Source organism: Enoplosus armatus, chromosome 9, assembly GCF_043641665.1.
Source record: "Enoplosus armatus isolate fEnoArm2 chromosome 9, fEnoArm2.hap1, whole genome shotgun sequence".
NCBI classification, from domain to species: domain Eukaryota; kingdom Metazoa; phylum Chordata; class Actinopteri; order Centrarchiformes; family Enoplosidae; genus Enoplosus; species Enoplosus armatus.
In genome coordinates, this window is record NC_092188.1 from 25,367,109 (window position 1) to 25,379,763 (window position 12,655).

Below are 12,655 nucleotides of genomic sequence, written 5' to 3' on the forward strand. Positions count from 1 at the left end.
ATTGGAACTGGGCCACTAGAGAACATTATAAACAGCTTGTCGGTACAATAAGGCTTTTATTAATGTGCAAGTCACATCGGTAGGCACATCAGATGTTCTGGAAAGCAGAATGATGGTGAGGACCGAGGCTGGTGCCTAATCTGGAGCAGTTTTGCCCTGACACCGCATATTAAAACAACCTACCGTACTATTTAGATACTGTAATATTACAATATTAATTATACACAGTAGTACTGAAGTACAAAGGACTTCACCATTCACTCAAAGTGACCCGTCTCCTGCTAAGTAAGCTGTTCAAACCACTACAGTGGACACACCAGCTCACACACACACACACATATATATACTGTATGTATATATATGTATATGTATATACACAAACGTATATATCTATAGATCTCTCTATATATCAACAACTGATCCACTAGGTGTCATGCTCCAGTGTTGACTGGCATCACACTCCAGTTCCCAACAACTCCTCCACAGCTGTCCGTCCATTAAAGATGACATCGTTCACCGACACGCCGTCGTAGGAGGAACCAATCAGAGACAGCGAGAGATTCTTCTCCCTTATGAAGCTACGCATGGACTCTGGAAAGGCAGACAGACACGCCTTAAAATGATGTTCCACCACACCTTGTAAATGTACTTTTTTAAAAAAATTTTTAGATGTAATGTAAGTCAACACTCACCTACTCTCCGAAAGTGTCCTTGATAATACTGAGGTATACAGTCCTGACAGGAGGAAAGACACAACATACCAACACTGTAGTCAAGATGCAGTGATAACTGATACACACTATTTGTTACTGTAGATGAGAAATATATATATCGAGTTACACCTTCTAACAATTCAAACGTTAATGAAATGTTAATGTAAAAAGAGAATCTTAAAGTGCATGTTATTGTCCTGTCCTACCCTCTGTAGAGTCACCCGGCTCCAGCTGGGCGCTGTGGTGACTCCCAGGTGGCACTGCACTGCCTCGGTGGCTCTTGCTAAAAGATGCTCCTCCGTTACCGCTTCTGGGGCCCCAAACACTTCCTGGAACCAGGCCCCACCCATCATCACCTAGAAGACGTGAGAAGTGTGGACTCGCTTCACTGGACTAGAGCCTTATGACTGTAAAGCACTCCACACCTGCTTTAATCAATATTTTACATGAAATGATTAGCTGTAATGGAGCGCTGCAGGGGGAGTTTGCATTTTTTACACCTCCGGTTCCCTCGTCTGGACGTCAATGGGTTTTTGGTTAGTGTGTCTCCATGTCTCCACCCACCTTATCTTAGCTTATCAGAGACGTTGCCCAACATGCAGCGAGTTGTGCACACCATTCTTTATCAGTACGTAACAGTAGAGCCTCATCCATCTCTGCTGGCAGTTATACCACCCACCCCCTTATTGAAACAACACAAAAATCAATCCGTTGCATTCAGAGGCGTAGCGATTTACTATTTTTCTTCTAAATGATTGTGTTCTCATAAAATTTGGTGGAACACAACATGTAAATGTATACAATTACAATCCGTGGGACGTTTGCTTTTGAAACGTTTTCTCCCAAGAGGATGCATCGCAAACGGCAAAGACACTTACAGACGAGAGACTTTGGGAGAGAGTGTGTGTGTGTGTGTGTGTGTGTGTGTGTGTGTGTGTGTGTGTGTGTGTACCGTCAGTCTAGTGGTCTGTCCATTAGGTCTGTTGTGTTGAGGGAAGGGAACAGAGTCATAGACCACTCCCAGTACACCCCGATCCTCTGACGATGGAAGCAAGTGACCAAAACCCTGACAACACACAGACCCAGGCGTGGCTGTTAGTGTGGTCACAGTGACACTGGAACTATTAGAGGACTTATTGGTCAATGGTTTCCTTGATGTTTAGCGCCTGAGGAGGTGGGGGGGGGGGTCCACTGGGCCATGAGGGGGTTGCGCTTGACGTGCTTGGCTGCGTGCTTGTGTGTGTGTGTGTGTCCTACTGTACTTCTCACCGTTACAGGAAGGACGGAGCCCTCGTACTCCAGATTCACCACAGCGACTGTTACCGTGGCAATGCCCTGCAGCTGCTGGATGAGAGGTTGACAGGAGGAGGGCAGGGCTGAGGAGAGGGCTGGGGGGGGGGCGTGAGAAATGACGTCATTTGGGGCAGACAGAGGTGTATAATATTTCTGTTTTTCTGGTGGATTCTATTGTGATAGAATGAGTTCTAAATAAGTTTGGCATTTCAGAAACCGGTGCACACAAAACAGTTTTCTTTTAATGTGAGACATTTATCATTTAAAATGTTAAAATACTGAGATGACCTTTTTCCACTGTATCATTTCCAGCTATACTAAATACTGTCAGCTGCCACTTGCCTTTAGCAGGCAGTGCAGAGATGATGTGGTCAGCTGAGATGACTCCATCCTCCAAATGGATCTAAACACACACACACACACACACACACACACACACACACACACACACACACACACACACACACACACACACACACGGTCATTTGTCCTATTGATTTGGTTGCTGCCCGTCAAAAAGGCGGGCCTATCTAATATGAGCCTGTCATAGGGCAGATGCCATGGTCCGAGGTTTTAACGGGTCCTGTGAGCTCCTCCAGAACTAAAGTATAGGTAGGCTTCACCTCCGGGACACCGAGGATCAAGTTATCTTATCAAATATTCCGCCAAAACAAGTCCTCCCAAGACGATTGTGATTGGTTTAAAGAAAAACAAACAAGCCAGAGCGGTCCCCGCCCCCGCCCCCCCCCGTCCCAGAACGAGTTGAGCCAGACCTGTCTCCAAAGTGTGGAGGTCTGGCTATGCGAGAACCTAAATGAACTGAAACCAATGCCAAGCAGTGAGCCATCAGCGTTTGGAGCCGGTGATGGACGACAGCCCACTGGGCCCCAACCATGTATCTGGAGCGACTCGACACTGCGGGAGGCGACTGAAAGCACCACCGCATGAGAGGAGCTCGCCGGAGCTCAAGTAGGCCAGCATCTTTTCTCTGATGTCGACAACCATAGGCACTCAGTGTGTGGTGTGGCCTGTCGTAGCTGGTTTAACTGTAAACTGGGCCGGCATACTCAGTCAGAAGTGCTTGTTGGATTGTTGAAGGGCTTCGGAGTAGAACCCGGGCCCTAAGGCTTGGTGGTCATTTTTCCAGTACTACCTTGACACACTGGACAAGTGAAAAGTTTGACCTGCTGGTAGTGCTAGAGGAAAAGTCAGGGGATCACCACAGCAATTAAGATTCATCGTCTGGGGACCACTCATGGCTGTACAAAATGTCATGGCAATCCATCCCAAAGTTGTCAAGACATTTCACCAAAAATGGCACAAGAGGACAAGCCAGGGATCAAAGATAGTGTACATCATCCTCTGGGATGCATGAATCTTGGTACAAGTTTCATGGCAATCCATGGAATAGTTGTTGCAATCCCTCAGTCTGGACAAAGGTAGACCAACCGACCGACCGACCAACGTCGCCACAACGCTTAGCATGGCTAAAAACAACCAAAACGTACAGTGGAGTTGTTAAAATGTCTCATTTCGACTGTAACCGTGTAAATACGTTCATGGGCTCTTCACTGACCTTCCAACCAGAGGCTAAAGGACTGATCCGTTTCACAGCCGCCCCTCTGTGAAGCTGTACTCTCCCGCTCTGTTGTAGGTACTCGGTGATGGACTCTGGGAGGGACTCCACTCCCCTGCTCAGGGACCACTGGGCCCAGGACTCTTTGATAGATCTCTGAGCCAGAGGGCCGGGGGGGACCACGGGAGCAGGACCTGCAGGAAATAACCATTACTCTTAGCACAGATGTCACTGAGACACACTGAAAAACACAGCATTAATCCTGCTAATGTGCTAACTTTGTCCAGCTGTAGGTGCTGTATAAATACTGTGAAAGCATCAAAACGCTCAGTCCACGGAGAAATGAAAAATGGCCCGTATTCAGACACTATGCCTTTAAACGAGCCGTCAGGACTTCCGTAAGGTTGTGATGTCACAACTATGCAGTCACCGCCCTCAGCCACGCCCCCCCAGCAGGTCATCTGATCCAATCACATCACGCCCACCAAGTACAGGGACGCTCATCCACCCGCTGTCTAAGTTATTGGAACGCTCTGCTCAGGACTACTCTTCAAGTTTTTGGAGGTTGTTCAGTTTGTCTCAAACGGCTTGTTTCAGACAGAGGGGGGGACTGAGGGGCTGCAGAAAGGGCCAGGACAAGATACATAAGGACTTTTTTCAACTGTGAATCACACAAAGCTACTCCAGTGGAGTCCCAGAATAAAAACAAAGAGCTGAAATGAGCAGAATAAGGGACCTTTAAGTGACGATTTAAGTCTGCTTGTTGTTAGAACCCTCGATAGCTGCAGCATTCTGAATGTGCAGCAGTTGTCTGGTGGTCTTTTTGTGAGGACAGACAATAGGCCGCTGCTGAAGTTAAGATCTTGATCTTGATCACCATGATTTGGCCATGGATTTGGATTTTATAGGAACACGGTCAGCCATAACTTCCAGTCTTTCCTCCACGTTGCGAAATACGCCTGTCTTCTTTATTTAAGTACTCAATACAGTGCAGTACAGTACCCAAACATACTTCTTTTGTGAAGCTCACACTTTTTTTCTTGAGACTTGATCAGAGAGGTGTTGGTTAAACTCTAGAGTCTTTGAACTGCATGTTTTATAAAAGGTCTTAAAAATGGCTGTGCGGTTGAATCACAGTCAGTCCTCAGATGCATACAATGTGGGGAAGCTCGTTGAGTGTGCTCCTCTTGGATAGCTCTGTGGCCTTCCACAAATCTAGTTATAAATGCTGAATCAACCCGTAGCCTTCTTTTACATGAGACGAGTTCACTCACAGTCCAGTGCAAAGTGGCATTTTACAATTTGACAACGTTAAACACCTCAAAGAACTCCTGAGGGCGGGAAAAGTCTCTCTAATCTGTTTTAACGGTGGACTGTGGACAACAAGGTCCTGAATAGACTAATGCTATGTATATAAGACATCTGTGTGCATGTCATCACAGGGTGTAAGTACAGGGCATTAGGGGCAGGTGGGCTACGGGCTCTTTTTTTTGTTGTTGCTCTGGGATGTTGTGGTGACCCAAGACTTGTCCATGTTTGTGATGAGACTGCATGTTCCTTGTGTGAGCGCCTTTGGTCTCTTGTGCGTTATGTCCCTGCACCCTCACAAAACTTACATGGGAAAATGAAAGTGGAGAGTTGGTCAGAAAAGTGGCGACAGTATGGCGGACAGCCGGGGCCTTACCTGAGCCGAGCAGCATGCCCAGTGTCAGGGAACCTCTGCGCCGCTCTGCGTTGTAGAAGAGAGGGAAACACGAGCGCACGCTCAAACTCCTGCAGTCCCCCGCAAACACACCGCGACACAAACTGTCCACAGCTATGTCTGCCAGCTACACACACACACACACACACACCACACACACACACACACACACACACACACACACACACACACACACACACACACACACACACACACACACACACACACACACACACACACACACACAGAGGAGGAACATTTAAAAACTAGCAAGAAATAAAAACATGTACTGTCAAATAAGACAGACTGCTGCTGACATTAATGTTAAAGGATCAAGTCTGTCTTAATACAATGCTCACATGCCATTTGCCATTTGTACACTGAGAGAGTTATTGTTGGTCGAATAGAACCCTTCCAGTGTTAACGGGACGGGGGGGGGCCTTCATCAGGAAGAGAATTGTTTAGAAACAGATTTGGACTATTTACCCTATAGATGTGCTGCAGGAATGACTCCTAAAACCCGGAAATTAGTCAGCATTTGTATACTTCCTGTTCCCTCGTCTGGAAGTCAATGGGTTTTTTGGTCAGATGCCTGAAATAAGGTCTGTGGTTACACACAAGCTGAAGAGATTTCAACGTTTTGTTCTACGACATAAAATGAGTCAGTAGATAACGTATATCGTGAATTTTGAAGCTTTTACGTGTCTTAAAAAAGGCGGCTGCTAACAAGCGGCTAAATGAGACTACAGAGGTTGTCGCGGACATTAAACGTCTTCATGCCGGACACGGAAAGTCATCTACTCACTAGTCCTGCCTTTACAGCCTCGTTGTGTTTATGCTCTATATCTATCTGTCTATATATCTATATCTATCTATATTCTCTTAAAAGTGAAGCTTAGCGGTGGTGACGTTGAAGTAATGCGACCGTGGTGGAGTTCCTTTACAGCCTAACGTTAGCTTTTTACTTCTGGCGATTCCATTTACGCTTCAAAAATCCTAAAAGTGGTGTTCATTAGTGAAGATTAACTTGCTGAACAAAACGTGTGAGTATCATAAACTGTTTGTTTTGCCACGGAGCTTATTTTCTGCAGTAATCCAAAAATCCCATGGAACAATCCCATCGGCTTTTAGTGGAGGGAACCAGGGTGATGCTAACTTCCAGGTTGGCCTACAGAAATCACCCCTGCAGCGCTCTATTCTCTGCCTTTACTTCCACTCACAGTCAGGCGTCAATGTAATGACCGTGGAAATGGTGCAATGAGTGTGGCCAGGACATCTTTAATTCAGGTAATGCTTTGGTTCATACATGACGCTGGCTTCACAGTCGAACTGCGCAAACACAGTTTCCGAACGAGGATCATTTGACGGCGAGTTCGGAGAGCCTCTCCTCACCTCCTTTCCCAGCCGCCTAGAAACAAACGAATGGATGGACTCATCGTCCTCCTTGCTTTTCTTCACCAGGATCTCCATGGCAACGCTCAACAGGAGGGGGCGGGAGAAGGGTGGGACGGTCCGCAAAAGTCCACTGAAAGAAAGACGGAGATGTAGTAGCAGTTAATCATAATACAGTGGCACAGAAAATACTATTATCAGCCCTGCCATAACATCTATCTTACAAAGCTCATAAAGTTATGTTTTTCTTTTTTTTTTTTTTTGGGGGGGGGGGGGGGGGGGTACACAATATTTTTAATGAAATTTTTAACACCATGAAAGGGGAATCCTTTATTTTCACTATAATTCCATCCATAAATATCACAATGACAGAATGTATGACTATTGTGGTCATAGATTTCATACACTTTCTGTATGGATGGGGGGGGGGGACAAGGGTCAGCAGCAGGGGTCATGATCATCTACAGGACAGGACGTATACTATTAGAACGTGCGTTCATTTACCACGGCATTGTCATCCGACCAGCCTCACCTCATTCCTGAGGGCATCTTGTGGAGCTTTCTGTCGACGTACAGATATCGGTTCTTGGAGGCGACGTGGCTGTAGGTGACCGGCAGGACCTCCCCCCCGAGACCCAGGTCATCCACCTACACACAAACATTACACTTTTTTATTTAATGATGAAATGATGAGTTTGAATGTCCCCAAAAGACAGAAGGTCACCGTTGGATCTTAAGGGTCTTATTTAGGGCTTGTTGTTTAACAATCCTTCAAACATGAACGTGTAGTGGCTTCCGGTTTCTCTCCGGAGAGGGCAGGGAAACATTTAGGCGAGGTGGGCGGATGAGTTTTAAGGTAACATGTTCATTGTCCTGTCCCAGCTTTTTTTTCTGGCTTTTTTTTCCACCTCGGTCAGTCGTCAGTCGTGTGGTTAAGCTTTACGGTATGCTTTCAGTACTTATACTGATATGTCAGAAGGTGCTTTTGATGGACTATTACCATTCAAATGCACTGAGTCTACAGTTTTAAGTTGTCACCTGTGAGTCACTGTTGCACAGCAATCATTTTCATCTGTAACAATAAAACACACACACCACTGACTGCAGACTCCTCACTATGGCAGAACTCACCATATTGAGCGTGTTGCGGCCCACTGCCCCGGCAGGCCGAATCCCTCTGGGTCCATGTTCAAACACTGCCCCGTCTGCCCTCCTGGTGGACCACAGCCAGCCTCCGAACCGACTGCTGGACTCCAAAACGATGACCTGGAGAAGGAAGAGAGGCAGACTCTGCATTGATTTCATTAACATAGACGAAGGGCACATTTAGCAGAATGTAGTCTTGTAGTAGTCCAAGTAGTTTACGTATTACGTTCTATAGCCCCCCTCCTTCTGTCAGGGGCTGGGCTTAAACAGACCAAAACTGCTACACATGTATACTTCTGACTTTGGAGTTCTTCTGACCTCTTTACACTTTTATTGATTTTGGGATTTATGGGATTTCTTCATAACAATGTCACTTTAAAAAAAAAAAAAAAAAAAAGGTATACTATGCTCTTCATAGCATACAGAAATGAATGGAAACTAATGGATGTCTAGAACGCTAAATAAAATACAGTTTCCCGACCATGGATGTTCATTCTTGACCTTGAGAACACGTACGCAAGGTACATTTTCACAAACTAGCTTTTCCCGAGCTTTCTTCACTGAAGACAGCCATGGGACAAGGTCGAAAGCTCCGGTAAAAGATGGTGAACCTTTAGTTTGGAATAATTGAATGGCAGGATATTTGAACCAAATTTCTGAAAGTAAGCAGCGGCATGGCTTGCAAAAATGGTAAGTTGGGATGTAACGTGATTTGTAGTTAATTGGCTTATTGGCCAAGCTGCAATGATGGCCGATGGAGAGAGCGCCCACTCCGACTGCGGCCGGCCACAGGGGGCAGCAATAAGGTCATTCAGACCACACTCGGAAATTCTTATAATGTAGATTGTCTGTATTTCAGGGAAGGGAACGCAGTAGGAAGCCCTGATACCGGCTTACCACAAGTATAATCTGAAATAATGTTATGCTGGCTTCCTCTTCAGTCCCATGTGGGAACAGACAACATGATCACAACGAATACGCACATCACGCGACATCGCATACCTTAATAACCACAGTGCTTGAAAAGTTACTGAGGGTTTTTGTACCATATGACACTGTGTACATGTGTGTGTGTGTGTGTGTGTGTGTGTGTGTGTGTGTGTGTTACCTTGGTAACCTGAGGGCTCTTGCAGAGGTAGTAAGATGCTGCCAGACCCCCAATCCCCCCTCCAAGGACCGCAACTGTTCTCATTGGCTGATTGCAAACACAAATCACATATAATAACCAATAGAGGCTGACTGCAGCATCAGAAGAGGTGAATATGGAGCTGGTGTGCTGTGACAGGGTGTGTCTGGTGAACGCTGCCTGCTCATGATGATATGGAGAACAGTTTATCAGACGCCTCATTCTGTCACCCAGCAGTCTGTCCGACTGTCCACCTTCACAGCAGACTACAGGTCAGCTTCAGGCCGAGAGGAGTTCTGGCTTTCATGTATAATCAATGACATGTTTTTATTTAAGACTGCAGAAACAAACTAACTGAAGCTGAAGCACTTGAGTCTCTAGCTTCACCTTTAATGGGCTCCTGTATATCTGTTTCATTTCCTGTTCTCAGGGTCACTCACATTTGAGGCTGAGGTCACCGAGGTGTGTGTATTAAAAAGTGGTGAAACAGCTGTCTAAAATAAATTATGAATAATACATTTCTAAAACCCTGACCATACAGCCCCGGCTGTGACGCAATGTTTACGCGCTGTACCAGTCCAGCAGAGAGCAGGGCAGGAGAGAAAGCCGCCCGAGAGGCATCAAATCAAACATCTTCAGATGTGAGTGGAAAGTTTGCTTCTCGTAACTGCGTTCATAACTGAATTGAACATTTTGACTGAGACGTAGCTTAACCGTGTCATGTGATATTCTATTTCAGTGCACTTTGAAAACAAATATTACTGGGACCACTACAGAAAATAAAGAACATTTCATATTCAGGATTTCACATGATAGACACGACCACTGACTGTCTGTGTAGCAATTCGGCCACAGAGAGCAAAGACACGGGGGGCGGGGGGGGGGTAATGTAACGTTACGTACCGTGGAGCTCCTGACTGTGCTGTAACAGTTACCAAACCACCGGCAGGCCGACACGTGCGAGACAGCTGGACACACCGACAGCGACAGCGACACTGACCGCAGTACGTTTAGCTCAGCAACAATGAAACTGTCCGGTGTTACCTTTGTATTTGACGCAAAACACCGGACAGCGCGCTCCGCCTTCCGCTTGCTTGTGTTCCGACACCGCTGGTACTTCCGGACCGCGCTCCTTCACAATAAAAGCGTCCCCTCCACTTATTCCTCTTCTTGGCGTTTTATGGCATGTGGCAAAACAATGACACGGAGCATTATCGCCACCAACTGGTGAGGAGTGTGTGGCTCGGTATTATAAATCTGGACCGATAATAATGCTTTTGCCGTCTTTCCAACCACGTTTAAAGTAAAACAGCACAAGGGGTGAGGGGACCCGTGGGCCAAAGAATCTGTTTGTAGTGAGTGAGTGTAGTGAGAAACATTTCTGGTTGGAAAGTCAATCAAAGGACCACAAAGAGACACAAAACAACCACAAAGAGACACAAAACAACCACAGAGATGCAAAATCACTACATAAACACACAAAACAACCAACATGACCACAAAGAGATGACAAAACAACCACAAAGACACACAAAACAACCACAGAGATGCAAAACAACCACAAACAGACAAAAACAAACGACCACAGAGATGCAAAATGACTACAAAGAGACATAATATGTGTGTTATTTCCCCACCGGGGATCAATTAAGTATTTCTGATTCTGATTCTGATAAAACAACCACAAAGAGACACAAAACTCTGTCACATGGGATCAATAGACATGATCACAACGAATACAACTGGCCATCACGCGACATTGCATACACTGCTTCTACCATAATAACCACAGTGCTTGAAAAGTTATTGAGGGTTTTTGTACCATATGATACTGTGTACATGCATGTGTGTGTGTGTGTGTTACCTTGGTAACCTGAGGGCTCTTGCAGAGGTAGTAAGATGCTGCCAGACCCCCAATCCCCCCTCCAAGGACCGCAATTGTTCTCATTGGCTGATTGCAAACACAAATCACATATAATAACCAATAGAGGTTGACTGCAGCATCAGAAGAGGTGAATATGGAGCTGGTGTGCTGTGACAGGGTGTGTCTGGTGAACGCTGCCTGCTCATGATGATATGGAGAACAGTTTATCAGACGCCTCATTCTGTCACCCAGCAGTCTGTCCGACTGTCCACCTTCACAGCAGACTACAGGTCAGCTTCAGACTGAGAGGAGTTCTGGCTTTCTTGTATAATCAATGGCATGTTTTTATTTAAGACTGCAGAAACAAACTGAAGCACTTATTCTTCACCTTTAATGGGCTCCTGTATATCTGTTTCATTCCCTGTTCTCAGTGCCACTCGTATTTGCTGATTGGACCAAGGATGCAAGATCTCTCGTCCCCTTTTATTAGTCTGGCTGTAGACCCTTGACAAAACTTATTTCATCGCGTCCCGTCTCACTTGCATTACTTGACTGACCAAATTCATGTGAAACAAAATGTTCTTCTTATGGAGCTGTAAAAAGGTCATGTTTGAAGCCTATCTATAATCCCTGGCATGTTCCAGACCACTTCTCCATGCCGCTCACGACATGATTCACACAGTTCTTCTGTGAATTGTGATTGCAGATTTCCAACAAAGGACAAGTAGCCTATACCTTGTATTTCCAATTATCATCACAAAGATGCCTCACACGAGTCTGGGCTGCAGTGATGGAACGAGAGCGTAAAAGCGACATTGTCAGGAATCCTTAATGCAATTAAAATGCCCCCTTAATGCAGCTATAATCGCCACTCATAGGTGCAGTATTTAGTGTGGTAAACTCAGTACATTTGTCTCTCTCAGCTTCCTGTTGGAATGAGGACTTGTTCCCCCCCCACCCCCAGTGATCAGATCTGATGGTCAGCAGTCAGGGCTGTTGGGTCACGCTTTGATCCGATCCTCTGAAGAGTGCGGCATAGGTTACCATGGTGATATAACATGAGTTAAAAGCGAGCCAGCTTCGTGAGACCAGCAAACCCGAGTTGAGCCCAGAGATAGCAGGCTTAACCCACTCATCTCACTTCGCGGCACAGGCCCATTGCTCCGGAGCAGGTTAGCACTGCAGAAGAGTAGTTCAGTTTCCATGGCTATCAACCCTTGTTACCATGGTAATCATCTCTGGTTGTCACTCGGTTGGGACTGTAGTGATATAATCTGCCATACAGTCACACATGGACTCATAAGCATTTTTCTTTCGTTTGCGGATAACGGGTCACACAATATTTCAGGGAATACATGACCTGTCTCAGTCTGAGTGGACGTCTGCAGTCAGCTGTGACTCAGAGAACGTCGGCTGTCAGCAGATTACGTTTTAAATCAGATGACTTGTGCTTCCCAGTGTGACCACGAGTCTCTCTCCTTATTCTTGGGGTTTGCCTGTAAAGTGGGATGCTGTTGTCAGTCCCACAGTACTGTAGACACTGCAGCAATCCCTTCAAACACAAATCTGGGTGTGTGGGGGGGGGGGTTGCATAATGAAAACAACAGACAACAATTACCACAGGTGTCACTCAGAAATAAACAACCTTTTTTGACCTGTTAAAGAGTGACCACTCAAAATCAAGAAAACGGAATATTTGACATTATTCAAATCTTAAGCTTGCTGATGTTTATGAGTGAGTCCAAGTTTTCAATCTTAAATATGAGGGCAACAATCATCACAAAAAAGTATCACCACACCGCTGTGCATGAATCCCATCACATTTTAAAGCGCAGATCACGAA

The 12,655-nt window shown here is 45.8% G+C and overlaps 1 protein-coding gene across 1 annotated transcript; it reads right to left on the bottom strand.

Moving 5' to 3' along the window:
* Nucleotides 1-36: 36 nt before the first annotated feature.
* ppox (protoporphyrinogen oxidase) lies at nt 37-10,005 on the bottom strand. The gene is made up of 13 exons (XM_070912177.1): nt 9,852-10,005; nt 8,931-9,017; nt 7,808-7,942; nt 7,209-7,324; nt 6,677-6,809; nt 5,267-5,411; nt 3,583-3,776; nt 2,349-2,409; nt 1,983-2,101; nt 1,666-1,779; nt 920-1,069; nt 693-735; nt 37-591 (listed from the first exon to the last, which is right to left on the bottom strand). Exons 2-13 carry the CDS (start codon nt 9,012-9,014, stop codon nt 455-457), a joined length of 1,431 nt encoding a protein of 476 aa, XP_070768278.1. The 5' UTR covers nt 9,015-9,017; nt 9,852-10,005; the 3' UTR covers nt 37-454.
* Between the last annotated feature and the right edge of the window lie 2,650 nt (nt 10,006-12,655).

Bases quoted from the DNA above. Each gene is read 5' to 3' on its own strand.
- ppox (XM_070912177.1), bottom strand. From the start codon at position 9,014: ATGAGAACAGTTGCGGTCCTTGGAGGGGGGATTGGGGGTCTGGCAGCA. The intron at 7,325-7,807 runs GTGAGTTCTGCC...GTTTGTGTGTAG, and splicing joins GCCGCAACACGCTCAATATG to GTGGATGACCTGGGTCTCGG. The intron at 6,810-7,208 runs GTGAGGCTGGTC...TCTTTCTTTCAG, and splicing joins AAGATGCCCTCAGGAATGAG to TGGACTTTTGCGGACCGTCC.